Source organism: Athene noctua, chromosome 1 (assembly GCF_965140245.1).
Source record: "Athene noctua chromosome 1, bAthNoc1.hap1.1, whole genome shotgun sequence".
Lineage (NCBI taxonomy): Eukaryota > Metazoa > Chordata > Aves > Strigiformes > Strigidae > Athene > Athene noctua.
This window is the reverse complement of record NC_134037.1, coordinates 191,816,763-191,844,640: the sequence shown is the minus strand read 5'-3', so window position 1 is coordinate 191,844,640 and position 27,878 is coordinate 191,816,763. Positions and strand designations below refer to the sequence as shown.

Below are 27,878 nucleotides of genomic sequence, written 5' to 3'. Positions count from 1 at the left end.
AATCTTGGGCTTCTGTGGATCATTTTTTGGATTTTGTAGGCATCCACAGAAAACAAAAAAATACCTTATTTTGGTTTGCTTTTAAAAAAATACTCTGGGGGAAAAAAAAAAAAAAAGAGATAAGGTATTTCCATTAAATACTCAAGTATTTAAGTTATTTGAAAAAATATCACGAGGAAGAAAAATTTCTTGATCCATTCTAAACGTCATGAGTGTATATATTGTTATACACAAATACATAAAATAGGGTTAGGAATCCCCTTCACATAGAGTTGTAAAGACAAAACTACTCTCCAAACTGTGCATAGAAGAACAGTTTTACGATGATGAAAACATGTATGTTCAGATGAAATAATCACCTGGATACTTACATGGTAATACTTTCTAATAGGTTTGTAAGTACAGATCAAAGTAATTATCCTAAGGGATCTTTAGCTCTTTTGGTTGTTTAGATAGGAAGTCTTTATAAATTCAAAGCCTGTCAGCCCGCAGCATACCAGGAAACTTGTATTTAAGAGCCCAACCCTAACATTTACATTCTTAGGATATGTTTCAGTGTTGGTTGTAGATGTTAAGAATATTGCCTTTGGGACTTTTAAGTGCATAATATCATAGCCTCAAGCTGTACTTTCTTTTATCCACATCAGAAGTTAAACATCAGAAGTTTTGATTTAAAAGAGAAACAATCTGGGAACAGAGCGTATGCATCTCTGTATTTTCCCTACTTCACGTCAGATGTGAGGGTGATAGAACTGTAAAGTGTAGTTAAATAGTCATGGCAGTCTATGAAAAATTGGAAATGTTCTATGAATTGGAAAACATGGAAATGTTCTTTGCTTTAAAAATGAATCAGAAGAGCTAACACCATTTTTATTTTACAGGGTTTTGAGATGTGAATATGTACACTTAAACTGTCCTGAATACACTGGGACATCCCATCATCTGTTGCAGTAGTGCTTTATTCTAATTCAATGCTTTTAATAGGGCTCTGTGGAACTTTAGCAGCACAAACTTTTTTTTTTTTTTTTTTAAATGCAAAATGAACATCCAGTGGTACTGTAATACTCTCAGCTCTCCTCTTGACTTTGCTAAAAAAGAAAACATTGACTTTTTTGAGAATGAAAAGGTTTAATGTATTTTTTATTCAAGTGATGTTTCAGAATTCCATTCATCTTTATTTTAAAATATCTGAAGTAGTTAAGTCTGAAAAATGACTGGTAAAATCCAAAGCGCACGTTTCAACACCTCAGCTTATGAATAATTTTATAAACAGTTTTGGATAAGCCTGAAATATTTTTATATTGACAGTAAAAAACAACAAAAAATGTCTGTACACCTTTATTCATATTCATTCAGTTTTTATTCATCCACCTGAATCTCCAACTTGCCTGGCTTAGTTTATCATCATCTTTAGAGACTGTACTATATGCATGCAAACTGGCTAAAAGGCTCTAATATAATTTTGAACTATATTTGCTGGTTTTCTTTCAAAGTTCTTAAATGCTGTGTATACATTTATTAGACAATGTAAAATTGGGGCATCTGAAACCTCAGAGAAGAGAGCAGTTATTCATCTCCATTTAAAAATCCCACTTGAGGAATATGGGGCAAACACTATGGAATTAAATAATTTATCAATGTCATGCCATGAGTCCTGGTTATAAGGTTTCCCTAGCATATAGGGAAGAGAATGATCGTCTCCTGATACCAAATACTCTATTGTAACTTCTAGGAAATGTAGGTGGTATTTTCCCCTATTGAAAGCAGCTCTACATTCAGTGGTGCTTTAGACAAAATAAATCAATTATACATCCATTTTACAGTATTTCAGACATTCTAATACCCTTCATTTTGGCATGCATAACTTATTTATAGATGTATTGTATATGATTAAATATAGATTAACTTTAAACTGCAGATTGCTAGGATTTAGGAGTTATGGAGGAGTTGACCTCCCACTGAATGTTGGGTGCCAGGGAATGCAATTTTGGCCCTTGAGCAAATGAGATACTAACTCCTCTACCACCATAAAGTTTCTCATTATTCACAAACTGCCTGCCTATATCTTTTCTCCTTTCACCCTCCCAAGACCCTTGACATTTTGGTACGTGGACCTCCGTCAGAGTGGGGACTCTGACAGAGACCCAGAGCAGAACGGGACCGCAGCAGGAGGAACTGTGAAGCTGGACCCTCTCACAGTCTTCCCAGACCTTCACTGCTGCTAAGCACAAGGGAACTGTCCTCTCTTTTGGTGGCTCTGTAAGTACTTGCCCTCTTCTTACTCACTTTGTGCAAGTTTCTATGGGGAATCATTCAATAGGATGATTTGGTCTGACCCAGTGTTACCATTCTTATGTGCTTATAACTGTATAGAGATTTGCCATGTCACTGGGTGTCTGTATATTTAGCAGCAGTTTTAAATCTTAACAGAACCTCTCAGTAGAAATGTCTATAATGAAAATAAGCTATAGTTCACTGAACTTTAGACTCAATTTCCTTTTTGCTTTAGAAATCAATGTCATATTATGCTTTACAAATTTTCTTGCTTTTCATTCCATGCATACAATCTAATAACTTTCAGAACATTTAAAACCTCATTCTTAAAACAGTAGCAAATTGAACAAAACACATACTTTGTCAATGTTTATTCCCTCCTTAATACGATCCCTTCAGTATTCAATGAAATTGCTATAAGTCCACTGTAATTGATGCTAGACTGAAAGAGGAACCAGTGGAGCTGACAGCTTTTACGTTTCAGTGTGGTATTTCTAGCATCTTTGCCAGTTTCCTTCCTGGAAAGATTAATCTGGCTCTTGTAACATAAATAATTTTTTAAGTCATATTTCTTTCTGATCTTTATCATTGACGCTTAAGCATACAATCCACTTAGAACAATAATTTAAAAGCAATAAGCCTTAGGAAAAAAAAAAAACCAAAACAAAACAAAACATCATTCTGAGTAACAACTTACTCTTTATTTTTTCTGCTAAAGTAAGGGGATTGTATGAAACTATGGGCCAGATTGTGCCTCACACATGCCTACTCTGGAGGTTATGGCAAGCTGCACAGCCCGCTGGGAGCTCAGGAGCTCCATCAGGCAGAGCAAACGTGCCAGATGCTGCACCTTCTCAGGCATATGACATGCCCTCTTCTGGGGGTTTGATCAGGGTGGAAGATGGCTAGGTTTTATTTTCTCAACTTGGAGGATGGTTGATAGACCAGGAATGGGAGCGCTATGTAGACATAGCCCTCAATAAAATGCACAACTGCCTTGGAAGAGTGCAGGAGCATACACACAGGTATGTGTGTGTCCCCACACGCACACAAACCCCCATGTGTTGTAGTCAGCCTCCTTGTGCCAAGGGCTGGCTAGCAGTAGGTCAGACTTCCCCTTAGGAATTATCTCTTATGGATGCTTACAGATGAATAAAAGCGCTTGAGATTCCCATCAGCTTTAAACTGTGATAAAACCAGAGTGTTTAGGGCTTTATTGACATGAGGATGGCACCATTTTTAAATTTGCTGTGACCTCAGCTGTTGACAGTCAAAGAACACCCCTGATTAAACTGAGAAGTGTCCTTAATACCACCTCTGCTAAGCCCAGAAAGCTGTGAGCCTGCATAATGTCATGGGGTGCACTGCTGGGTCTGGGGGCACGCCAGGCCCCAAATCTTCTCTTGTTCTCTACAAAGTATTAAATGCCAGGGCACAACTTTTTCACTGCCTCCAGCTTCTGAGCTGTTGCTTCATCCTGAACTGCTGCCTAACACTTCAGTGATACAGAATATACAGCAAACTCAGGTGAGGAGGAAGGGAACTGCTTGAGCACTCCGGCCATTCCTGCACAGGGAGCTGGAATGAGAGAACACAGGGAGGTGGTAATATCCCAAGTGAAAGAAAATTTGGTGCAAGTGTCTCTTTCATCTGTGCAGCTCGAGAAACAGAAGGGGCCAAAAAGAACATCTACAAGTCCAGACTTCAGGACAGCCACCATGAAGGAGACTGCATGACAGCTTAGCATGGATATAAGAGCCATTTTGCTAAAGAATTCAATGGATGGACAAATTTACTTTGTTTCTCCTTTGGAAGGAACCCCACCATACTGTGGTACTGGATAGCAGGATTTACCAGCTACCATAATAAGTTGGTTAGCTTGAACTGTGGGAAACCCCAGCAGTCTCTGAAGACCCTGATGTACCATCTGATAGGGCATTTGGGTAATTTCTCTTAGAATTAGATAACAGGAAATGTTTATAACATAGGCAACATGGGATATTCTAGGGGGTTTATTTCATATATTCATTAGCAGAAGCCAAAAGATCGTTTTCATGGCCCTCCTCTGGACCTGCTCCAACAGGAGCAACAGGTCTTTCCTGTGCTGGGGACCCTAGAGCTGGATGCAGTACTCCAGGTGGGATCTCAGGAGAGCAGAGTAGAGGGGGAGAATCAACTCCCTTTACCTGCTGGCCACACTTCTCTTGATACAGCCCAGGATACAGTTGGCTTTCTGGGCTGCAAGCACACATGGCTGGCTCATGTCCAGCTTTTCATGCACCAGTACCCCCAAGGGCTTCTTCACAGGGCTGCTCTCAATCCACTCCCCCAGCCTGTATTGAGACCAGGGATTGCCCCAACCCAGGTGCAGGACCTTGTACATGGCCTTGTTGAATCTTGTGAGGTTCACATGGGCCCCCTTCTTGAGCTTGTCCAGGTACCTCTGAATGGCATCCCCTTCCTCAGGTGTGTCATTGAGAAAGACTTGTCCACATCACAGGGTGCACTGAGGATTAATCCATTTGGTCTTGTAAGGTGCCAGTCTCTTTCCATGTGTAGATGTGCACAGTTCTACACCTGAGTTTGATTTTCTTCCTCTCTTATTCTGCTCTACTAGCTAGCTATATGCTTCTACTATTAAAGAACATTTAGTTCATGGTAACTGACATTTTCATTAGAAGGGTCTTAAGTAGGGAGTAGATAATATAATTTCCAGCTAAGGAAAATAATAATAAATAAATAATGCTGAAGCCATCTTCTTGTTTCTCTCTAATGGGAGGTTAATCGTTAATCTTTTAGCCACTGGGGAAATAAATACAAGGAAAGATTGGGAGGAAAATAATAATAATAATAAAAGAAAGACTGGAATTAAATTACCCACACTAGCAAAGTTACCAATACCATGAAGTGTCTGCATGCAATAGAGAGAATGGCAGGGAAGACTTTAATTATTTATGTAGGCATCTGAAGGCCTAAGAGCCATATAGTAGCAGCTGTAACTTATGTTTTTAACAAAGATAGAAAATTACCTGAATGATCCAGGCCCTTTATACAATATGGAGCATTGCTTAGGTTTCCATGCTGTCACCTGAGTCTGGCCTTCCAAACACGCTCAACTGTCTCCATTGTACCTCAACAAGAACACTCATGCAGCAAAACGTACAGCATCAACTCCTTTCCACAATAAATTCTTGTCTTTGAAACATAAACCTGTGTGTAGTCATAGCTGAGTTAAATAAGCCACATTCACTTAGATGCTTCTTGCCACCACAGATTTTGTTGAGTTCAGGCATCATTCTTATTATAAGCTTGCTCACAGTGCTGGCTCACAGCTATACATTACAACTGGACCTGGAGTGGTGGTAGATGGTACATTCTTCCCTCCATTCAGAATTTTCCCTGGTCTCACTGTGACCTTTTCAAAGCACATCCTGTGATATGGAAGATGACAGTGATCTCTCCTTCCCTTTAATCTCTTTCCCTGACACCAAGAAACAGACATCAGTGTTTCAAATTGGTTTTGATTACAAGCATCACGGTGCTATTCCAGGAAGGCAAGAGTTTTACATTTAACTCCAAGTACAGCTAGGTTACAATAATTTTGATATATTCTAGCACTGAATTCTTTATATACAGCACAGTCCCTGCTGAAATTCTGCTTGTTGCAATTATGTTTATCTCCTACCTCTCAATAGCAGCATTACTTCAGTGCCTACAGTTTTCATGGGAGGTCATGGTAGGAGACATTTTCCAGTGAGGTCAGCAGTGGTTATAGAAAAGGGACATTTTCAAGTGGCCTCTCTTTCACAGGGGGAGCCTACATGAAAACTCACATTCAGATAATCCACGTTCTACTTGATTTGCTATATTTTCTAAGATCTAGGTGCCTCTGAAAATGTAGACATAGCCAAAAGGAAACACTAAGCAAAAGATATTAAGTGAAATTTAGGCCATCAGATTCTGTCAGACAACAGTGCAAAGGGTGACGTACTTCTGGCAAACTTTTACTGAACAGCAAGGCTGCTGTGTTCACAACAAGCTGAAGATTTCTTTACTGAAATCTCTTTTACAGTCATCCTTTTCATATGCAAACTATTTTTAAAACGTTTTCCATGTGAGACAGCAGATGTTTAATTCATAAGTGACTAGAGGTAACAGCCATCCTTGACAATAGTTCTGTGACTATTGTTTGTATCCTGCTCATAGCTGGTAGCACCATTTGTATAGTGAACAATAAAAACCTGAAGGACAGAGTGCTGCAGACATTTTTCTACCGAGTTAAACACTGCAAGAACTTTGCATATGCGTTCAGTTGCCACAAATCCACACGCCCAGAATGAATCATGTGTGCAGTTCATAAGATCAGGACCTATTAAGAGACATCAATGAAAATAATTTTCTCCAAAATATTTGCTCATGAAGGTTCTCAATATAAGTAGCTAGAAGAAATGCTTTTAATATGTAATTCTTAAATATTGTTTGAGGTCATATATTGCTTTGTTTTATGCAGTATATTCTTATTACCTCAAATTAATAGATCTCAGATATCAGAGGTAAGAATATCAAGTAAATGTCTAGAAACATGTACAGTTAGATTACACTAAAACGTGATCCTTTATTAGACACGTTGAAAGGCTGTAAGTATTATGCCATGGATGATTCCCTTTTATGTCAATACTACTTCAAATATCACAGTTCTAATTTGATATGTCCTAATTTTAAATCTAGCATCACCAAATGGGGTGGAGATTAGACCAACAAATCTGTGCATACTCTGGCTGGGCAGAGCTTGGATCTCCTTAGATATACAAAAGTAAGCATGACTCCAACAATGCTCAAGTGAGCTCTGTCAGGGGACCACTGCACTGGCACATTGTATACACAAATACAAAATAGAGAATGACAATACAGATCTCTGAACAATGTAATTAAAAAGGGACATTTGGCAGCTTGTTTTGTGGATTGCATATGCTTTTAACAGATGCAATAGCAATGGTCTAATAAGCAGTTACATTGCAGGATAAACATGCTCAGACTACTCTAACTAAGTTTGGATTGAAGTGTTAGCGTATCACCAGGTACTGTGGTCTTCATTGTTTTCCTTGCTATTTCCAAGAGCAAAAATCTGTTTGTTAAAAGAGGAGTCCTTTGAGGGGAGAGGATTTTATTTGTATACAAAGAGAGAGACACTGTAACGAATTGAACAGGTCGCCTACCCTGCAACTAATCTGAGAACCCAGAAAAATGCTGTATAAGAATGAGAATATGATGCTGTGATCAGAACAGACATTTAAAAAAAAAGATTTGTTTTTCCTGTTTTTCAGATGAAATAACTGCACATAAAGAATGGATACACATGCACAGTCAAAATTCTATTTTTGAGTAAAGCTCCTATGGCAAGGCACAAGTTACAGACCTAACCATGTCCCTGTGCAGAAGACAATTGCCTTAGAAGAACATTATGATGGCTGCCAAAATCAAGTACTTTAAAGTTGCAGAACACTAGAACCTAGATGAACAATGAAATCCTAATTGTGCTTTCCTGTAAAACAGTATTAAGATTTTTCGTGAAATGTGTCTTTGCCTCCCTTTTTTTCCCCCCAAAGAACCCTTTCTTATTCATTACATAGGATAAGTAGGTACTGATTACACAGTACCTACTGAATAAGCAGCTACTTAGGAAAGTAATCTTCACCAGCCAGTTAGCAGTGCCTTATTTACTGCCCACCCAAAGCCTGCAGTAAATACAGAATTATTTATTTTTTCATATTTTTTCTGGGCCACTCATAACTGTAGTATTTGCATGACTCAAGAACACAGATGAATTTATCACTGCTAAAAGATAGGAAACCATTATTATTATTCCCATTTTACAGCTGAAGAGATAGGGACTTGCCTAGAGCTACACATTGAATTAGTGCCAGAGCAAGTATTAAAATTCATGGCTTGCAACCCTGTGCACATTACTGCAGACTGCACTGCCTTGCAGTCAGAGGTGCTGAGAAACCACAGCTCTCAATAACTTTGCCACCACTGCAAGTGCTCTATAAGCCTTGAGCAGCCCAAGTTGGTCATCCATAAAATAAGACACACAATTAACAGTCAGCAGCCAAGTACTGGGTTTATCACCACATTAAGAGACTAATACTTGAGTCTGGTATTTTCAAAAGGGTCTTGAACCAACACCTGGGTGAATGCCTTAGCCACTGGGGTACTTTTCCGTGGTGTAGATGCTGGAACTCAAAAAGCTCAAGCAAAGCACCATAATCTGATTTCAACAAAATGGCACTTTATGATGAAACACATTTATAGTGGAAAACTAACTGACAGGCTTAAGGTCTCTTCTATGGGATTATTCACCTGAAACTCATTCCATCCTGCTATTTTGAGAATATCCAGGATTCTTCCCCAGCGCTCTCCACACAAAAACATCTGATTAACATTTGATGGGTCTTGTTTTGTTCTTTTTAGTAAACCAGGAAAACACCAGTAGATCAAACTGCAACCATTCCAGCAGTCAAATTTTAAGTCACTTTTTTTTTTTTTTGAAGCTGCTCTTTTGATCCTCTTCAGTGCACCTGAGTTGCTGTGCCCATTGACCATTCCCATGCTTTGGCTGCTAAAATTAACATGGGTGTTAGCTGCCTGCATCTGCAAGTGACATGTTTAGACAAGCAGGTAAAGTTTCTTGTGTACAACTGACCAGCAGTCTGTGATGCATTCAAGTATACAGCCCCAAATTTGAAACTAATCCATTTGTTTTCAGTTGCTGAAGGTGAAAGGCATGGTGATAAATCCAGCTTATCTTACTTACGCAAGTAGTCCCATTTCTCCAAAATGTGTAGCCAATTAAGTTGTTGTGGACTTTAAAGAAGTACCAGACACAATAAGTGTGCAGCCTGGGGACCTAAATAGAGCTGTCCCTCCAGTTCACTTGCCTGTTTGCTTCCTTCAAAACCTACAGCAGAAGTAGTCAAGGAAAACACTCTGTACCCAGGACCGAACTTGAATCTGCTACATCCTAAATATAGAGCTTGGAGGTAGGGTGCTTTCCTTCCCTCCAGGCAAAGCTTTCCTTGGCAAGGGCTAGCACACAGGTATTCGTCCCCACTGATAGCTGACCCACTGAACACTCTATCGCTTCTGCAAAAATGGAACAGCTTATGAGGAGAGAACAAGGAAAATCCATACAAAGTTCCCTATGTCCAAAAAGATAATGTGTGCCCATAGCAAAGAGTTAATTTGTGTTTCTCACAGCCAAAGGGAATATGGGAAGCATAGCCTGTATGATGGTTCCTCACAGCTGTTCTTAACTCTTTCTGCAACTGTATCCTCCTCTTCCACACTACTGACTTTTTTAGAAATATTACAACCAAAAAGCTCAATATCTGTAGTATTTTACTCTTATTTTTTTCCATTGACTATTACAAATTGGCAAAATTTAGCCTATTCCACAGTTCTTTTGTGAGCCAGCCACCTGCATTTTTCATTGAATAAATTATTTACCAAAAGGAAAACAAAATGCCCAGACAATATTTGTGCTAAATCTCATTCTTCAGATTCAAACAAACTCTCGTTGACTGAATCATAATTACTGGGTCACATTCACAGCATGACCTCAGCCGATGTATGGGTGTAATTCCGCTGCCCTTCTCTTAGTCAATTTATACTACATGAAGATCTGGCTTATTGACTAATATACATAATATATGTTACTACTTTTATCTTTCTGAATTCTACTGCACTGGGACTGACAAAATATGTTCACACAAAGCTGTAGGACTAACATCACCTGCATTGGTGTGGTCAGTTATAATGCTTGCTATAGTTCAATCATTAATATTTAACATCCTGTTGTGTTATATATAGAACATTGTGAAATCTCTATCAGTATCTTTTCCAAACCAAGGCATTTTCAGATTATTTCTTCTTTTATTTTTTTCTTCTTTTGCTTCATCTCTGTCCAATTTCTGCAAATATTAATTCTAGATTGAACAATTTAAAAATTCATTGTTCTTGAAATTTTATTAATTATAGCACTTGAATCTATGTAACAGAAGTCACATTCAATGGGATTTGGAACTGCTAAGAACATTTATTCCCACTTAACCCTTGCCAATAAATTCAGCCTGAAAATCATTATGTTTCAAATCCTAAAATAAATGTAAATTGTGTCTACAGCTTTCCAAATACATTAAAGTGTTTTCTGTAACAGCACCTAATTATTATAATGAATCATTACAGGGTGACTGAAAAGCATTTGTAAAATTTTAGAAAATTGGAAACTAATATTTCTTAGTATCTTTGACAGTTACCTGTGTTGATCAGAAACAGAAATAATGAGTTCTGTCAATGTTTCCAGCGCACATGTAAACAACACAGAGAAATGTAGTAAATATGGAAAATACAGCAGCCAAAAAATTCCTGAGTTCATCACAACTTAGAACATGCTAATCCAATTTTATCATTTACATAACCAAAACCAAGTTGACAGGTAGCCTTGATATGTACATACATGTATCAATAGGCATAAATATTTACAGCTCATAACCTAAATCCAAGAGAGATACATATGTATGTATGTATAATAAAATTAGGAGATGTACTGTCAATGAGATTTTGGTACCTCTTGTCTGTATTTAACCAATTTCTAAACTTCAAATGCTCTGTCCTTAACGTCGCTAAGTACATTAGGTTACTAGAGTCCTGTACTGTCCATGAGTACACTCACCTTCTATCCATTATGAATATTTGAATATGTAGTTAATGAAGAATTTATCAACATTGATCCTTCCATCTTAGTTCAATGAATTTCTGTGTTGTTCCTTCTAAGATTTGTTCCCTCCTTCCTGTTATGAAGGAATTACATGTACAGTAGCATATGCATAAACCCTTGAATATTGATTCAGAACTTGTATGCTCTAGTTTAAGCCTGATTAATCTTTATGAAGCATATGTATGAAATTGAATCATTGTGGTTATTCTCCACAAAGTGCTTTCTTACTTAGATGCTTCAGAATACAGAGTAAGTTGGGTTTTTTTCTCATATGTGTCACTAAAGGTGTGCTCTGTCCTCACACGGAGTCCACCATGCAGTGTCATATGTATTTACAGAAAGATGCACCCAAATCATCAGAAAGGAGGACCGAGACCTTAAAGATCATATACAATGTTACTCTAATGACCCATTATTTTTCAAATATAGATATAACTGCTACTCTAGCTAGGTAAAATACTAACTAGTAAATTTAGACATTTTGAAGAAATTAACTAAAGTTATTTTACATATGATAGGATCATAAAGTGCCAGTTGAGAGGTTTTCTGAGTTGATGCTCGCTTGTGTGCAATAACCACCCCCAGGTTTACTCAGAAAACTGTAACATTTTAGATGTAAAAAGGTATCACCTGCGTTTAACATAAAATAATCTATTGAACATGTTAGAAGTATCCTACATATTTAGAGAACCCTTATTCATCTTTTACGCTATTATTTCTTTCTGTGGAGAAATATGGTTTATATATTTTATGTTTAAAAGTTAAATTCTGGGGAACTGTAAGATCCAATGGCAATTGCCTGGGAACATTGTGGCAGGTTCACCCGCCCAATGAAAGCAGAGCTTCTTGGCTGCTGAAGTGTAGCAGCTCGGGGCTGCCTTTGTTCTCGGGGCCTCGTGGTAATTGGGGCCTTTGGTCAATGGGAGCCGCTATTGACTCCAGGTCAGATTGGGCCTGGGTATAAATGGAATCCCCTGGAGGAGACATTTTGAGCTGGTCCCCTGGAGCAGCAGCTGTGGTTGAGGACTCTCCCCTTGGGTCAGGATGCTGCCCAAGGAAACTCCTTGAGGGGCCTTGGGTCGGGATGCTGCCCTGAGCAAGTCCTCGAGGTTGAGAGCCCTCACTTGTCAGGTGAGTGATAAAGCGTTTTGGGTTGCCATTAAACCCTAGGTAGCAGAGCTTTGTAAAGCGTTTTGGGTTGCCGTTAAACCCCGGGAGTGGTGCTTTGTTCTGCATTTTGGGTTGCTGTTAAACCCTAGAAAGTTGTTCTGTTCTCCTCTCACAGACATTCAAACCTGTAATTTATGAAGAGCTAGTTAATTGTGTTAACTTATATTTTTTAAAAAATTTTTGATGGTTGGTTGTTTATTTGAGAGCCTTTGTAACAAACATCGGGATGCAATGACTGCCACTGCTGAGTAAGCACACAGACTGAGAAGACAAAATGTGATTCTCTTTGCTAACCTTGGCTTTTGAACACACCTGCTTCTCACTAGGCCTGCTAAGAAGCTTAAATACATCTATTTGCACTGTCATTCCCATACTACTAGCACAATGTCTAGGGTTGCAAAGCAGGAAACCCATAATCTGTCCAGCTCAGAGGTGGGCAAAATGTAAACTTCACATCTATATCCACTATGTCCATATAGTTATATTGAATTAGTTTGTTAATTTGGTCCAGGACATCAAATCTAAGAGATCTTTGGGTTTTAAACTTTGTTTGCACGACATACTTATTTCAAATCTCCTTCTACTTGCAATGCCAATCTCACTAGTCTACGACCGTATCTGTGTTAAAACCACTGTGCCAACAAGAGAAGAAACCAGGGGTGGATTCAAGGTGAGATAATGGTGAGCACTTGTTTATGGGATATAACACTCACAGAGGAGATTGCTTGCTGAAAAGTTCATAGGTACCTAGAAAAACCAGCCTGTATTCTCACCAAGCAAGAGGAAAGTAAACTAGAAAGTCATAGTTTATACTGCTATGGAAATCTGTGGACTGTGTGGTGCAGGAGGGACTGCTGCTAGGTAGCCCCTTCCGTCCCACAAATCTGAGACCATGAACTAGCTTGGGTTTCAAGGTTTGTGTCTGAAAGGCAGACTCTGGTAGAATCTACAGGAACAGGGAGAAGATTCTACATGTGAAACTGGCAAGAAGGTAAATAAAACCTCAATTCTTCCATGGGAAGAAACCTCTGTGAGCAGGTTTGATCATGCACTCTGACTCTGTATTGCCATCCACCAGTATAAAGGAAATTCCCTCTTTCCAGGGCAGAGGAGAAAAGGGATATCTCGCTGGCAAGCTGAACTGATATGAGAAAACTATCAGAAGCAGCCTGTGCATAACATTTCCCTGCAAGGGCAGTGCAAGGCCTGAAGCACACCATTGCCCCTGGTCCAGTGCTCCTCACCAACCAGCTCCAGTCTCTCAACACTTACACTCATCTCAGACACACAAGTGGAATTTAAACTGTGTAAATCTGGCCCAGCTGGGTTAACCTGTAGTGAGGATAGGATCTATAAGAGACAAGGGAACTGTAAGGTGTCAGACAACAAGGTGAGCTTGTGGAAAACTATGGAGCCTGTTTATGTGTCTTTACACAGAAAGATGGGGATGTCATTGTAAGTAACAGGCAATGTTTGCTTTAATGCTCTAACCCAAGGATGTAAAACCTTACAGTAGACTGAAAAATGTTGGAAATGTTCTCCACTCCTTCAGGGGGGTGGAGGAGGTATCTCTAGATATCATTTCCCTGGTCTAATGGGGCAAAGTGTCTAATACAGATCCAAACTCATATAAATTTCCTGCCAGCCACTTTTGACAAATAAGGCTGCCAGCACCTGAGGGTCTCATCTCAGAGCAGGGACTCTGTAAGGTGCCTAGAATGGTTTTCAGAAACACAGAAGCTCAGGGCATGCTACAAATCCATGACAGCAGCATTCAGGCACACCCTCAATGCTGGCTCAGCTGTTAGTCTGATATGTTGTGGTGGTGCAATTCTCACCCCTCCCTGCCCCTCCTTGTTGGGCTGCTTGGTGCTAGGTGTGATTCCACCCACATCCCCTGAGCTATACACCAATCTGTGTAGATAAGGACGGCTACCATTAAGGGCCCCCTTAACGAGCCTGGCTCCTGCCCCTCCTGATTGCTCTTATAAGGGCCCATCATCCCCTAAGGGCCTGGAACACCTGTGCCTGGGATGTGGTCAAATGGGAACAATAACAAGAGTTGCACATTCATCAAGTTCTTGTGCAACTGCTGGAAGGCACCAGAAGGTATCTGACAAAAGTCAATGACCTTGGATCCTAGAAATGGCAAACACAAGGGAGACCCTTTGAGCTCTCCCGGATCACAGCGGGCCTGCGACCAGCATGTTCCCTGAGCTGGGATGCCTCTCGGGTACCAAAACCCTTAAGGTATCATCTGCTACCAGAGCTGATGGAAGGCCAGGGTGAAGTCAGCCTGTTCAAGTCTCAATTATCTCTTGTTGAGGAATGCCAAGACATTGTATTTACTCTAAACTCAAGAGGGAAATTTTTCTTTGAGTTAGCTTCTCTTTCATCCACTCTTTCTCTGTTTATTGGTGTGTGGGTATGTACTTCATTCTACTGGATCCAAATACTTTTGTTTCTGTGTGTGTGTTTCTATGTTTTGTGTGTGTGCATGTATATAATGTATAAATTAAGGGACTGTTAAGTTAGTGTGAATCTTGTCATTTTAGAATCTGTAAATAAGTCACTTTTCTTTCAACATTTCTGAATTATTTTGTAACGATAAATTGATGCTAGTTATTAATAAATCTAGATTTCTTACTAAATCATTACTGTGTCAATACTTTCATCAGACATATGCAGAAATGGACTGAAGCGTAGGTTGGCCATAACAGATAGGATGAACTGTCAAATAGAAGATGTCGCCTTCGTTTGTTTCTAAACTGAATGTGTGCAGAAAGCAGCCTTCTCAGGATTAGCTTCAGATGAAGTTTTTAGACCTTTGAACCTGTAGATTTGGTCATCACAACAAAAAGCACGCAGAAGCATCACTGCTGCTTGCTAAAGAAGTCACTTTTCACAACCAGCTGGAATTTTGCTGGCATGGGAAGGGCAATCACCTTCCTCTTTCTCCCAGTGATACCACAAGGGACTAATTCTATCTCTGAGCAACCCTTCCCAGTGTTACTCTGCCCCCAGCCACCTTTCACAAAGCTCCGTTAAGTAGCTCTCTATTGCCACCAGGATGCACAAAACAAACCACTGAAACACCGTGTCCCACATGCAGCTCTGTCTGGAGTGTGGCCTGTCAGACAGGTGAAATGACGAGCACTGGTCATGTTTCATGGGCATCCACAGCATTGTAGAGTGGGCATGCATGGGGGGGGGAAAGGCTTTTAATATTCCTCCTTATCATTCGTAAATACACCAAATGCTTCAAAATCTAACAGACTCTAATACCTCTCACAACAGCAAGGTTGTTCATATCATTTCAATACCAGATAGAAATAGTTTGGGGAAAGTAACAGAGTTTCAGGGGATGATGCTGTTTTCATAGCTTACAGGATCACAGGATGGCTGAGGCTGGAGGGTACCTCTGGAGATCAGCCAGTCCCACCTCCTGCTCAAGCAGGGCCAGCTACAGCAGGTTTCCCAGGATCATTCCCCTTCAGTTTTTAAGTATCTCCAAAGACAGAGACTTCACAATCTCTCTGGGCAACCTGTTCCTATGTTTGATCACCCTCAAAGTAAAAACATGTTTTCTTCTGTTCAGATGGAATGTCATGGTTTATCATTTGTGCCCACTGTCCCTTGTCCTGTTAGTGGGTAGCACTGAGCAAAGTCTGGCTCCCTCTTCTTCATTCCCTTCCCCGCCTCATCAAGTATTTATACACGTGGATAAGATCCTTCTGAGCCTTCTCTTCTTCAGGCTGAAGAGTGCCAGCTCTCTCAGCCTCTTCTCATAGGAGAGATGCTCCAGTCCCTTAACAATCTTCTTGGCCCTTTGCTGGACTTTCTCCACTCTGTCCATGTCTTTCTCATACTGGGGAGCTCAAAGCTGAACCCAGCACTTGAGGTGTGTCTCACCAGGGCTGAGTAGAAGCCTTCTGGCTGTGGTGTTTACAAATACTAAGAAAGAAGGCAGTGGAAAAGATACTTTCACACTTTGTTCAGACCCAGCCTCTGTGTTGAGAGTGGCTGAGTTGTTAGCTGATGGTTAGGGATTCATGCAATGACCGAAGAATTGAATTCAGACTGCTTTCTATTGGGAAAGGATTTCTATCACCAAAATCACTGTCCCAAGCTCTGCCTTTTGCAGAGTCTTAGCTAGGAGGCCAAAGGCAGAAGATTTCAAGAAAGCAGGCAGTCCTCTCTACCTAGATGACAGAAGTGAAATGTTTTGGCAGAAGAGAATGCCTCCGAAGAGCCTACTGCTCGGGTCATGCTCACAGCATGTCACACCTCCACACAACTGCATGAGCCTTCTGTAGCTCTCCTGGGAGAAGAAGGAATGGCTTGGGCGATGACAGAGACACCTTTGGCTGCTGGAGAAAAAGGCCATTTTCCGATACAGACTGTCATGGTGTTAGGACTTGGTGTGCGTTTCCCAGTGAGCTCCTGAGCGTGTAAGTACTCACACATGCTATGGTAAAAATCACAGCCAAATTAGCCTGTACTGTTTCAGGCCCTTGTAGAGGATGATCTAGCTCAAATGCATTTATCTCTGCAAATAAGCAATAATATTTAACGATGCAAGGAGGAGAAATGTCAGGGACCATGCAAAACTTCTCGCAAATATGAAATGGCTTCTAGTAGGCTGTGTCAGCTTTTGCTAAACACAGAAAATGACCAGTCAACCAATCAAACCAGTTCCTTGACCACAATAAAAAGCAATTGTTTCACATGCTAAATTCAGCACATCCTTTAAAACCAAACGAGGAGGCTAAGAATACAAATAGGCTAAGTGTGAATCACAAGGGAGTGCCTGAAGAAACGCACAGAGAACGTGTACAATACTGTTGCCTTCAAAGCAAAGATCTCTCTATTGCTTGTAATAACTCTGTTATCACAGGTCAAAGCCACTAACTGGCGGGGATCCAACCTGAAAACCTACGCAATTAATGTCTGACAAGCTCTCAAGAAAGCACCTTTGCCCAGGAGTTAATACCGTGCACTGTAAACAACGTGTTTCAGCTATATTGCGTCATTAGCTATAATTAGCTGGCAAGCAGAACCAGATCTGTATTACACTGCTCCGATACAGAAAAGGCTCTAGGAAAATTAAAAATAAAAGAGAACAGCCCGGCGCTGCCAGTAGGAGCTATCAGAGGCGGCTACCGCGGCCGCCCGCCGTGCCTCAGGCACCCGTTCCTGTATTGGCGCTGCCTGCCTGGCGGCTTTACCGGGCCGGCCCTCCGGAAGGCTGCCCGCAGGAGCGGGCCGCCCTGCCAGCGCCGCCGCCCCGGGACCCGCCGCCCCGGGACCCGCCGCCCCGGGACCCGCCGCGGCCCGCGGGCGCCACCCCGCGCTGCCGGCGCCGCGCGCCCCCGCCGCCGGGCTGGCGTGGAGCTGTGCTGCCCCCTGGCGGCCGCGTGACTCAAACCGCCGCCCCGTGCCCGCGGTGGCCCACCCGGGTGAGGGGGACAGCGCGGGAAAGGGCCGGGGGGGGACGGGGGACACACGACGACACGACACACGACGACGGGGACACCACACACGCCGGGTGGGGCTCAGCGCGGCGTGGAGGTATCGCGCGGCTCTCGCCGTCGGGCTGAGTGAGGCGCGTCCTCGTCTGTGTTGCGGTTTTTGGTTTGGTTTTTTTGGGTGGGTTTTTTTTTTGTTTCTTTTAACATTTTCTTCGCTGTTTCGCTTCCCCGAGGCTTCAAGGCTTTCTCCCTTCGGTTTGGCGAGGCGGGCCTGCAGCAACACGGCCCCGCGGGGAGGCTTCGGCGAGTCCGAGGGCGCACGGCGCGGTGGGGCCGGCCGCGGAGCCGGAGCGCCCGCGGGAAGCCTGGGCAGGTATTCCCACGGCGTAGCTTTTGTAGGATGAGTTAAAGATCACGTATTTTTTACAACATTCCCTATGCGGAGATATAAATAGTTCATACTAGAAATCAAAGCACTGTAAAAATCTGATTTAAACACTCCTAGGCAAGAACATTATCATGAGAAACTACTGGCGCTTCATACTACTTTACTCAAATATTTTTAAGCACCGAGAGAGCTCTTCTGATAGCAACATTCATTCACAACTTCGTATTTATTGAAGTTACTAAGGAACAACGTATGTCATTGGCTCCGCGTTTAAGATCATAAATCGGTGCTGGAAGATCTGAACGCAGCAAAGCACCACACAGAACCAAAACCCATGAAAATTTAAATTCCTAAGGACCAGTTTTCAATTCAAACGGCGCAGCCCCTGAGCTGGGCAGACGTATAGCAGCACCCTCTACGGCAATGAGCTACAAGTCATATCGATTTCAGTGGAGGGATTAATTTCATAGGGCTTTTTTTATGGATATAGGAAAAAGACAAATGCTTTATTGATCCATAATATTGCCTGAAAGACAGACATTACCTCGTCAGCTCTGTTAATTTAATGACTGCGCCTGGAGTATTATTTCGAAGTATGTCCACAGCAGTATGTATTGAAATCATATTTATCACGTGTAACGTGCACATGCTACAAAAGGTTGCGTGAATCTCAAGGAATCCACAGGAACGGGGACGATACAGCACCCATTTCATCTTCTGGATAGTTGAAAATGCACCAAACCTTCCACACCCGCAAGCAGTATGTGATATATGTGACTTGAACACGTAGTAAGTGTCACGCTCCCTGTAGTGAGGCTGTGAAGCAGTGCATCCGTTTTTCTGGAATAACACCACATCCAGTCACAAGGAAACCTCGAAGTTATCGCAGGTCTCCTGAAATTTTTAATATCGATACAAACCGTGGATGTCTCGTAGCGAGGATGTACAAAGAGAGCTGACGCTGCGGGTACAAATCCCCACTTCAGCATTTAAGGGTCAGAATGGTTCAGATCAGGTCCGTTGGCTACGGCAGAGGAACACAGGTGCAGATGTATGCATGTAGGGCTGTGTATGTATATGTACGCTTATGTCTGTGTGCCGGGAAGCCTCACCCGCTGTTGGGGGCGGCCCTGCCCCACGGTTAGACGACGCCCGCCCGGCCGGGCTGTGGCCGGGGCTCTCCCGGCGGCGGGTCGGTGCCGACCGGGCTCGCCCGGGACCCTGCCCCGAGGAGGGCGAGGGGTGCCCAGCGGGGGCCGCTCCCGGGGGCCTGGGGAGCCGCCGCCCCGTCCCGGGGCTCCCGCGGGGCCGGGCGCGGCCCCTCCGGGGGGGTCCCGCTGGGGTCCCCGCGGGGTGGGCGAGCCCCGCGTTCCCGGCCGCGGGCTCGGCGCGGGGGCGGCGGCGGGCGCGGCGCTGCGCTGCGGCGGGGCCGCGCCTGGCAGCGGCGGGGAGGCAGCGCCGCCGCTCCGCTGCCGCTCCGCAACTTTCGGGCAAACACCGCCCCCTCGCCCTCGTCCCCCCCGCCGGCGGCGGCTGGTAAGAGCCGGGCTCCCGGGCCGGCGGAGGGCGGCGGGGATCCCTTCCCGCAGCAGCCCCCCGCCCCCAGCCTTGGGGGCGGCCGCCGCTGCGCCCGGCGCCGCGCACATGCCCGCGGGAAACTTTGCCGGCCGGGCGGGGTGGGGGCAAGGCCGTGGGTGCCGCGGGGATGGGAAGGGAAGGGGCGGCGGAGCGGGAGCGGGCGGGCAGGCAGGTGCCACCCTCCGCGGAGCGGCGCGGGGCGCGGGCGGCGGTCGCCGGGCAGGTGCCGGCAGGCCGGGGCTGCGCGTGTGCGGAGGCGAGCGGCGGCCCCGCAGTGCCCGGTGCGGAGCGGAGGGGCGCGGAGCGAGCGGGACCCGCCGCCGGGCTGCGCGGGCCGGGCGGGAGGAGCCCCGGGAGGCAGCTTCTGGGTCGGGCTTTGCGCTTTGCTGCGCCGGCGGGTGGGGAGAGTAAGTAGCTGAGCTACAGTAGCGCGGGGGCACAGGGTTCAGGTGGAAAATCCAGGCAGCTTCCCTCTGGGGGGTTGTTTAGGGTGTTTGGTTTGGGTTTTTTTTGTTGGTGGTTTGGGGGTTTTGGGAGTGTTTGTTGGTTGGTTGGGGTTTTTTTTTATTAATAGGGCAGAGAAGGAAATGTTAGTGCACAATGCTGAAATTGGCGATCTGGTCGCAGAGACAGGTATCCGAAAAGCGGCAGTCACTGGAGCAGCTACATTACGGTCCTTGTTCCTGCTAGCATGAGGTTTATGTGCCTTTGCGAGGAAGGTCACTTTTTACACACACACACTCACTCTCTCTCTCTCTCTCACACACACACACACACGCACACCCCATCCCACCCTTTTTTTTGCTAAGCCGTGCATCAGCAGCGTGAATTCCAAGAAGCAGTAGGTGTTTCTTGGCATTTCGACTGGGATTTTGGAAAGGGAAGCCGGGTATTTAATGGGAAAAAATTGCGATGGAAGGAAGGGATGCGGAGGCTGCACACCGCCCTGGTTTTGCAGGCATATGGAAGTTGTTGAAATAGGTAAAGGGTCAAAATTGGCATTTGGAGAATGGTGATTATTTCTTTAGTTACATCATGGACAAATGGAAGGGAAAACTGGGCCACTAAGAATTTTTCCTGTTTTGCAGTTTGCTGTCAGCAGAAGGTAAAACACGTCCTTGAAGATATACAATTTTACATAAACAGCTGATGTTTACATAAGCCTAGATAAGTTTGTGAAAAACAGAGATAGCAGAAGATGCAGTATTAGCTGAACTCGGCTATCCTGCTGTTTGTCTGGGTAATAATATACCTCTTTTTTGTATTGTTGCAGCGTAAGAACAAAGTGAGCAGCTGCACCTTTACCAAAGCAACCACCTGCGTTCCTCCTCTCCTCTGGAATGGACAATGGGATGGTCTCTGACTTTATCATGATCAAAAACTTCTTCCTCTTCTGCGTTTCCATGAGTTTAGCCAGCCACTTCGGGTGAGTTGCCAATTGCCTTTGAATTTTTGCTGTGTTTTTTGTAAGGAAATGAAAAATCTCGGCTCCGTGTGGTGCGGAGCAGCCGAACAAAACAAGCAGGCTTTGCATTTCATCTTAAAGTGCTGGTGTCAGGGGGAAGGGAGCGATTTCCTTTCCTGCTCAAATTTACCATCTTGTATCAGTTCTTGATGCCTGTAATGCTCTTGCGGGAATGCTTGGGGGGTAGGGGGGCTCAGACCAGGCCTACAGCTGCTCAGGGCTCGGATCTGGATGTAGCACAGCTGGGGGCTGTCCTGCTCCCGGCCTCTGTGGCTGCGATGAGGGGGACTTGCACCTTCTCTCTCACCTGGCAGGTGCAGGCTATAGGCTAGTGCAAGGCTGCAAAAGCAGGACTCGGTGCATGCTGCTCACTGGTACAGGCTTTCCTAGTGAGTAAGCTAAGATCGTGACTGCTCAGAAGGATGGCTCAGTTCGAAACTTGCTAGAATAATTAGAAATTGTGTTTCCCTGAAGCATATCACAAGGAATCCTGTTACCTTATTTTTGCTTTGGATGCTTTCCTGATGATGATGTCCTGAAAACTGTATTGAAGAAATATTCCTACTAGAGCTCTTAGAAAAAAAAAAACAAGCCCACCCAAGCCAACCCCCCCACCCCCATTTATATTTTTTTTCCGAAGGCCAGCGATCTTAAGACCTTCCCAAAATGGGCTGTGCAATGGAATGTAGAGAAAGCATTTCACAAGTGCTCTGGAAATGTAGGTTGATTCTTTTTTGTGGAGGAGAACAATTATTTATGATTTCACCAGAAAAAAAAATGAATCCTCCCCACGTGCTGATTCACAAGCACACCCATCAATTCCTTGCTATAAGAAGATACAAAATGGAGATGCAAATCAGTTTCTGATTTCAAGGAAAGTGATTTTTTCCAGATTGGAACCAGGAGAAAGACCAAACTTTGAGTGATGACTGCCTATGCTATAAGGAAAACTTAGCCCTGTCTCCACTGTGTCCCCTACAGAGGCAGGTGGAAGCCTGTGACCACAGTGTCTTATTATGAATGATTATAGGACTGCATGCTACAAAGGATGCAGTGAGCTGCACTCTGATTTATTCGCTTTGGAAAAGCTTGATCCAGCTGTGTGTTTTAAGGCAAAGCTCCCCGGACTTTGTGATAGAAATGAAGAGGGCTTATATAGTGTGGCACTGGTTTTAAACTTGTCTTGACATGGTTGTAATTTGACAAAGTATTACCACATAAAGTAAATATTGAGGACTATAACCTTAAGTTCTTTCTGATTTTCCATCATCCCTGCAGAAGGCAGCACACTGCAATAGTTGAGCATGACCTGTTTGGTGTGGGGTCTTTTAACTCTGTTACTCCACTAACAGAAGAATAGAGAGTTGAGGCTGGGGGGGGAAAAAAAAAAATAAAATAGGGTTGAACTCTCCCTTTTGACTCCAGAGCAAATACTGAATTTAAGTCCCAGGTAGGGATTGGTGTGACCTGTAACCTGGCAGATAATCAGAACAGGACAGTTAGGGGAAACTAGGACACTTGTTTTCTCTGAGTTAGTCAAAAAGCTTCTGTGCACTAAAATGAGATCATCACGTAACCTGTCCACCCCCTCCTCTGCTCCCCATTTCTGATCTAGTAATTTTAGTCCGGTCTGCAGAGATCTGCAGCTCCAATTCGCAGCACCATTCACATGCTGCCTTAGGGCTGAATTTTGACCCCGCTCAAAAGACGGAGGATGCTCCAGCGCTTCTGTTTCAGAGGTAGAAGCAGTTTCAGAGTATAATTTGCTAAGTGCTTTGGGACTGACTCTTCAGGACAGAACGGTACAATTTACATGTAGGCTGGTATATTAACTGTAAGAATCTAATACTGACAATACTTGCTGTTGTTACCAGGTTTTTCTTTATTAGTGTCATCTGTGTTTACACCGCACCCTTACATTGCAGTGCATTTTACGATGTGCTAGATAAAAGTGATTGGTCAAATGAGCACAAATTAAAAAGCAAAATACAGTAAGACATTACAGATGAAGGCGGAGATTTGTCTGTAATTCTCCATAGTTGTTCTGTATTTATATTAAACCATAAATACAGTTTTTGCTGACATAGCCAAAGCCACCTTGGGGGATGCTGATGCACAATGCCTGGTAAAATAAACAAATTATGTGTCTCAGTCTCCTAGGCTACTTCAGAAATCTCAGCAAAAGTCTGTGATTAATGTTTAACATAAATGTGGAATGACTATCAAGAGTTATCCACATCAATAGATGGTAGAGGAGGACCGTAGTCATAGTTGGTAGAAGTTATTTAAAGACAGAACACTGAATTAAAATTCAGAGATACAGATGAAACGAGAAGATGAGAAGCCCCCCAACGTTGTCAGTGTAACACTTCAGTGAATCTACCTCTGCAGATATATTCCAGCACAAGTCAAGGCTTTTTCAAGCTTGCTTGAATTCAGCCTTGAGTTGTATAATGCTCTAATGAGTTAAGGTATTTTACTGAAGCATTTCAAGATAGTTCACAACTGTCTTGAAAGTAAACATTAATAATAGATCTAGAGAATAATTAAAAGTCAAATAAAACCATGAAGAGTGTTTTCAGATGAGACAATTCCTCGCGGGCCCTCAGGGAGCCCATGTAGTGGCATCTCTGTGAGGCTTGGCACCGCGGGTGACTGCCTGCACTGAGATCTTCCTGAGACAAGGTAGCATGTGGTCGGCCCCATGCTGGCCAACCTTACTGCATCCTGACTCTTTTCTTGCAAGCCCCAGACTGTCCACAGGCACATCTCTGGGGACATGCTGATGATGCACAGTCCGTATGCGTTTGTGTTTTGGAGGTGCAATTTCAGACATCTGTCTGAGAGCCAAAACCAACGGGGACGGATGTTGTTGGTGTACCCACAGTTTGGTTGCCATCTGCTAATAATATTTATAATAGTAGAAACATGGAAAACAGAAGATCCCAATTAAATGTAGCCAGTGCAAGACTTCTCTCTATGCTGTCAGAATTCAGTCCATGGTGTGTCTGTGGTTTCACATACTTTTCCACTAGCTCACAGCCCTTATCACTAAGACCATAATCCTGCTATTTAGGCTAAACATACCTCTCCTCTAGGCTGTTATTTCAAGTTGGTCTCTGCAGCCCTAAGCAGTTAGTTCTGCTGGGTTACCCCTTTCCAAGTACTTGCAGATGCTAGGGAGTTCTTCCTCATATTTTTAAGACTAATTTTGTAAGAATTAATCATACCCTTATGCAGTCATGATCATCCCTTTTTTTTTAACCTGTTTTCCTTTCCTTCTCCATGTCTCCAGATAGCTTTTTGAACCCATTAGACGATTTTAATAATTGGAAAACAAAGTGGGTACCTAGAGCTTCTTGGAGGAGGCAGACAGACATCAGTCAATCCCTCTGCTGAACAGAAAGCTACAGCTTCAGCATCTGTGTTTCTCTTGGTCTGCCAGCTGGTCAAATAGCAGGCGTGTACCTTCAGCCTATCCCGCACATGCTTGGTGCAGGACCAGCCCTGGCACGCATTGCCTGCTAGTGAAACTGCAGGTCAGTGACCTGGGTAGCTGAGAGCACTGGGAGGTGTTTTAATGCCCCTGGGAGAAATTCAGGATGTTGAAAGGGGTGTTAAAGTGCAAAGAGGGTGAGGGCAACAAGATGCCGCCCTATGAAAAACAGGCTCTCATTGCATTACTCACAAATTGCTCATTCCCAGAAGGTAGTAAAATACTGCTCTTGCTAAATAAAAGAATTAAATTATGCTGGAAGGATCTGCAAACACCATTAAAGATTCGTAATTTTAGTCAGGGTTCTCCTCTATCCTAATGCGATGTGAAAGAATTGAATCTTTATTGCACAAATTCACAAAATATCAGCATTTTTAGATCTCAAGAATATGTAAGAAAGGGATGGTGAGAAGCTAACTTAGAAAAGTAAATCCATTTCCTTTAATGTCTGTCCAGCTGGCAGTATCCAAAAGTGTGCAAGTGCGTTCTCCACTGTCTTTTCCACAAACTGTTAATTTGTCTGAAGTTCTGATATAATTCCAGTCATATTAAAGCAAGTTATTGGAAACTCTACTTGAGAGAGAAAAAAAATACAATTTTCAGTAGCAAAATACTCCTCTTTTTTTTTTTTTTTTTTTTTTTCCCCTAGTGCCTCCTATCTTTTTTTTAAATAAAAAAAGTTTTGGAAAAATCATGAAATATCTACCATACGTTTTCCTCTTATTACAACTAAGCTATCAATAGTACCTGTAATGCTTTTGACTAGGTGGCAAAAAAGACAGTGATGTTTAAAATGGTAAATGATCAGCTTATTGGAAGAGGTAGCTGAGCATCTTTGGAGAGTTATTACATTTTACACTGGTGGCCCCTTCTGTGGCTTCTGATTTTTTCAGTCACCCTGAAATTGCAATATTAAATAAATGTAATGAGAAGTATTCCTGGTTGGTTTAGTTTATGTTCTGTAATGAGCTTTAAATGTAATTATCTTTGAAATTTTCTCAGCATTTTCATAAGGTTCTTTTCTAGGTTTATTTTTATCCACAACTGAAAATGCCTGCTATAAAAACATTTCTGGTTGCAGAGAGGCAATAATGTGCTTATCTACTAATATATTGATAAAACCTAATCTTTAGCTGGGTGGAAATAATTATTTTCTCTGTATACATAGAGCCATAGTATCTAATGTACGCATGTAACTTTTCAAGTACAGTTTAAAGGTCTTATGTCATAAAAGACAACCTCATTACTCCAAAACGTGTATTTCACCAGCAATCTCAAAACCAGAAATTAAACGCTAACTTTTCTGGGAAAGAAAAAGTAACGTTTACATTAATGGCAAACAGTAATCCATCTACAAATGCAACTTCACACAATACTGACATTTTGCCGAAATTCAGCATCAGATGCCTTCTTTTTCGGGTGAAGTGATCTGCCAAATCTAAATTGGATTGCTGTTTTGCAGATGAAGTGCAGACTTTTTATGTCTTCACCCTAGTTGTTTCTCCATCTTTTTCATCTATTAATTAGCTTTTCTTGTGGAGATATAAAAGTATTTCAGCATTTGAGGTGTGTATACTATTCTTGTGAAAGATGTACATAGCTGAGATAGAAGGAAGCAGCCTCAATTACTCTTGTTAGATTCAGAGGAGCAGTTATGAGAACTAAGTATATTTTGTCCCATCCCCACAAAAATAGTTCAGTGGAAATCTTCCCTCGGAGTTCAACTGGCTTTGAATTCAGCCATTAGCCCTAAAAATAACAAGCTTTTTCAAGAGCAGAGAAACTAGTGTATCTTTTTATCCTGTGCCCCCAGCACCGTACCTTTGCAATAATCTCGGCTCCGCATTTGGCATCCCTTGTTCCCATCTCCCATTGCAACACCTACATTTTACTTCTGCAGACCTTCTCTCCTAGCATCTTTCCTAATCACCCTGCAAGTCTCCTCCATATCTCTTAATTAGCAGAGAGGAGATGGGTGGGTTTTGCTGAGGCTGTTTCTGAGCTACATGCATGCTGACTGGCCCAGTCAGCGAGCCAGAGGGAATAGATGACTGCTGACCTCACATTTCTACTTAATGAGGCACTAATTTAGATCGCTCTCCCCTCATCTAGTCACTGCTTCTCATGAAACTTGTAGAAAAGAAATGAAGTTTGATCTCTGTGATTCTTTGTCAGATGCATTGGAGAATGAAAATGGGTTCCTACATTAATACAGTGAAGCAGCCACACAGCATAATGCATATCTCTTTCTTACGAAAAAAAAGAAGCTAAAATAAATGAGAAGAGTTTAAAATACTATTCTGGTATTTTACCAAGGCATTAGTTATGGTCACTGCATATGAAGAACCTTTGTAATTTCTGTTTCCTGTTTGTATTTGTTAGGCTGCTGCTTGTAAGTATTCACCTTGACATGGTGAATCCCTTTGTATGGTTGACAAAGAAGTATACAGTCCTTTGTCTTGAATGGTCCAGCATGCAAGGATGTCTAATGTTTCTGTAACAAGTTTGCATCTGCTGGGTTAATTAGTCTTTCATTATAGTCAAACATGTCCGCAATGTTGTCTGACTCAGTTACTCACTAGAGGTTGTGGTCGCAGCATATAAAACAGACTAATTTGATCTTTTGACCACAGAGAGATGTCATGGCCTGAAAGATGGGCAAGATTTGTGTCTATGTCTCTGCCTGCAGCGAAGGAGAGATTCTTGGTGGCCTTGGGCTCCCCCGTATTGAGGTTGTTGAGGGTCACAGCAGTGCCGACAGCACTCGGGCCACAAGGACCCTCCTCAGCCAGGCGTTTGCATGTGCTTGGGCCTTCCTGGGAATCAGACCACTGCTCCCACTGCCTGGCCTCACTCCCCTTTCCTGAGAGACTTTGCAATCTTTTTATTTTCCAGCAGAAGCACACAAGCTGTAAAGGAAACAGACACAGGACTGGGGGTCCCCATGTCTGTGAGGGGCTAGGTGGCCACCAGCACCTTGTCCTGAGCCAGGTCTCATGTCACTAAAACTTCCAGACCTGTTACATGGGTGTCAGTGAGGTCCTGTTAGTGTAAACCTTGTTCAGGTAAAACCAGGTTGAGGTTCCTTGTCTTTCTTTGTATAAATTCTGTTCTGTTAGATCGGCCTAACGCATATGTAACATGCATTCTGCAAGGCAAAATGTTCAGAGGGATGCTTTGAGGTTCTCTGTCTATTTACTGAGTTATTTCCCTGGGGGATGGTAGTAAATAAACATGGATTTTGACATTTTTTATCTCTG

The 27,878-nt window shown here is 42.9% G+C and overlaps 2 protein-coding genes across 3 annotated transcripts in view; one reads left to right on the top strand and one right to left on the bottom strand.

Moving 5' to 3' along the window:
- The window catches only part of GABRB3 (gamma-aminobutyric acid type A receptor subunit beta3), a 195,200-nt gene that overhangs the window by 126,999 nt on the left and 40,323 nt on the right, over positions 1–27,878 (bottom strand). The gene's annotated exons all lie outside the window — the stretch shown is intronic.
- Positions 19,505–27,878, top strand: part of GABRA5 (gamma-aminobutyric acid type A receptor subunit alpha5) — a 56,652-nt gene continuing 48,278 nt past the window's right edge. Inside the window, exons 1-2 of the mRNA XM_074908344.1 lie at positions 19,505–19,615; positions 20,931–21,083. Coding sequence (XP_074764445.1) covers positions 20,998–21,083 — 86 coding nt within the window. The 5' untranslated portion in view covers positions 19,505–19,615; positions 20,931–20,997. The remainder of the gene's footprint in view (positions 19,616–20,930; positions 21,084–27,878) is intronic.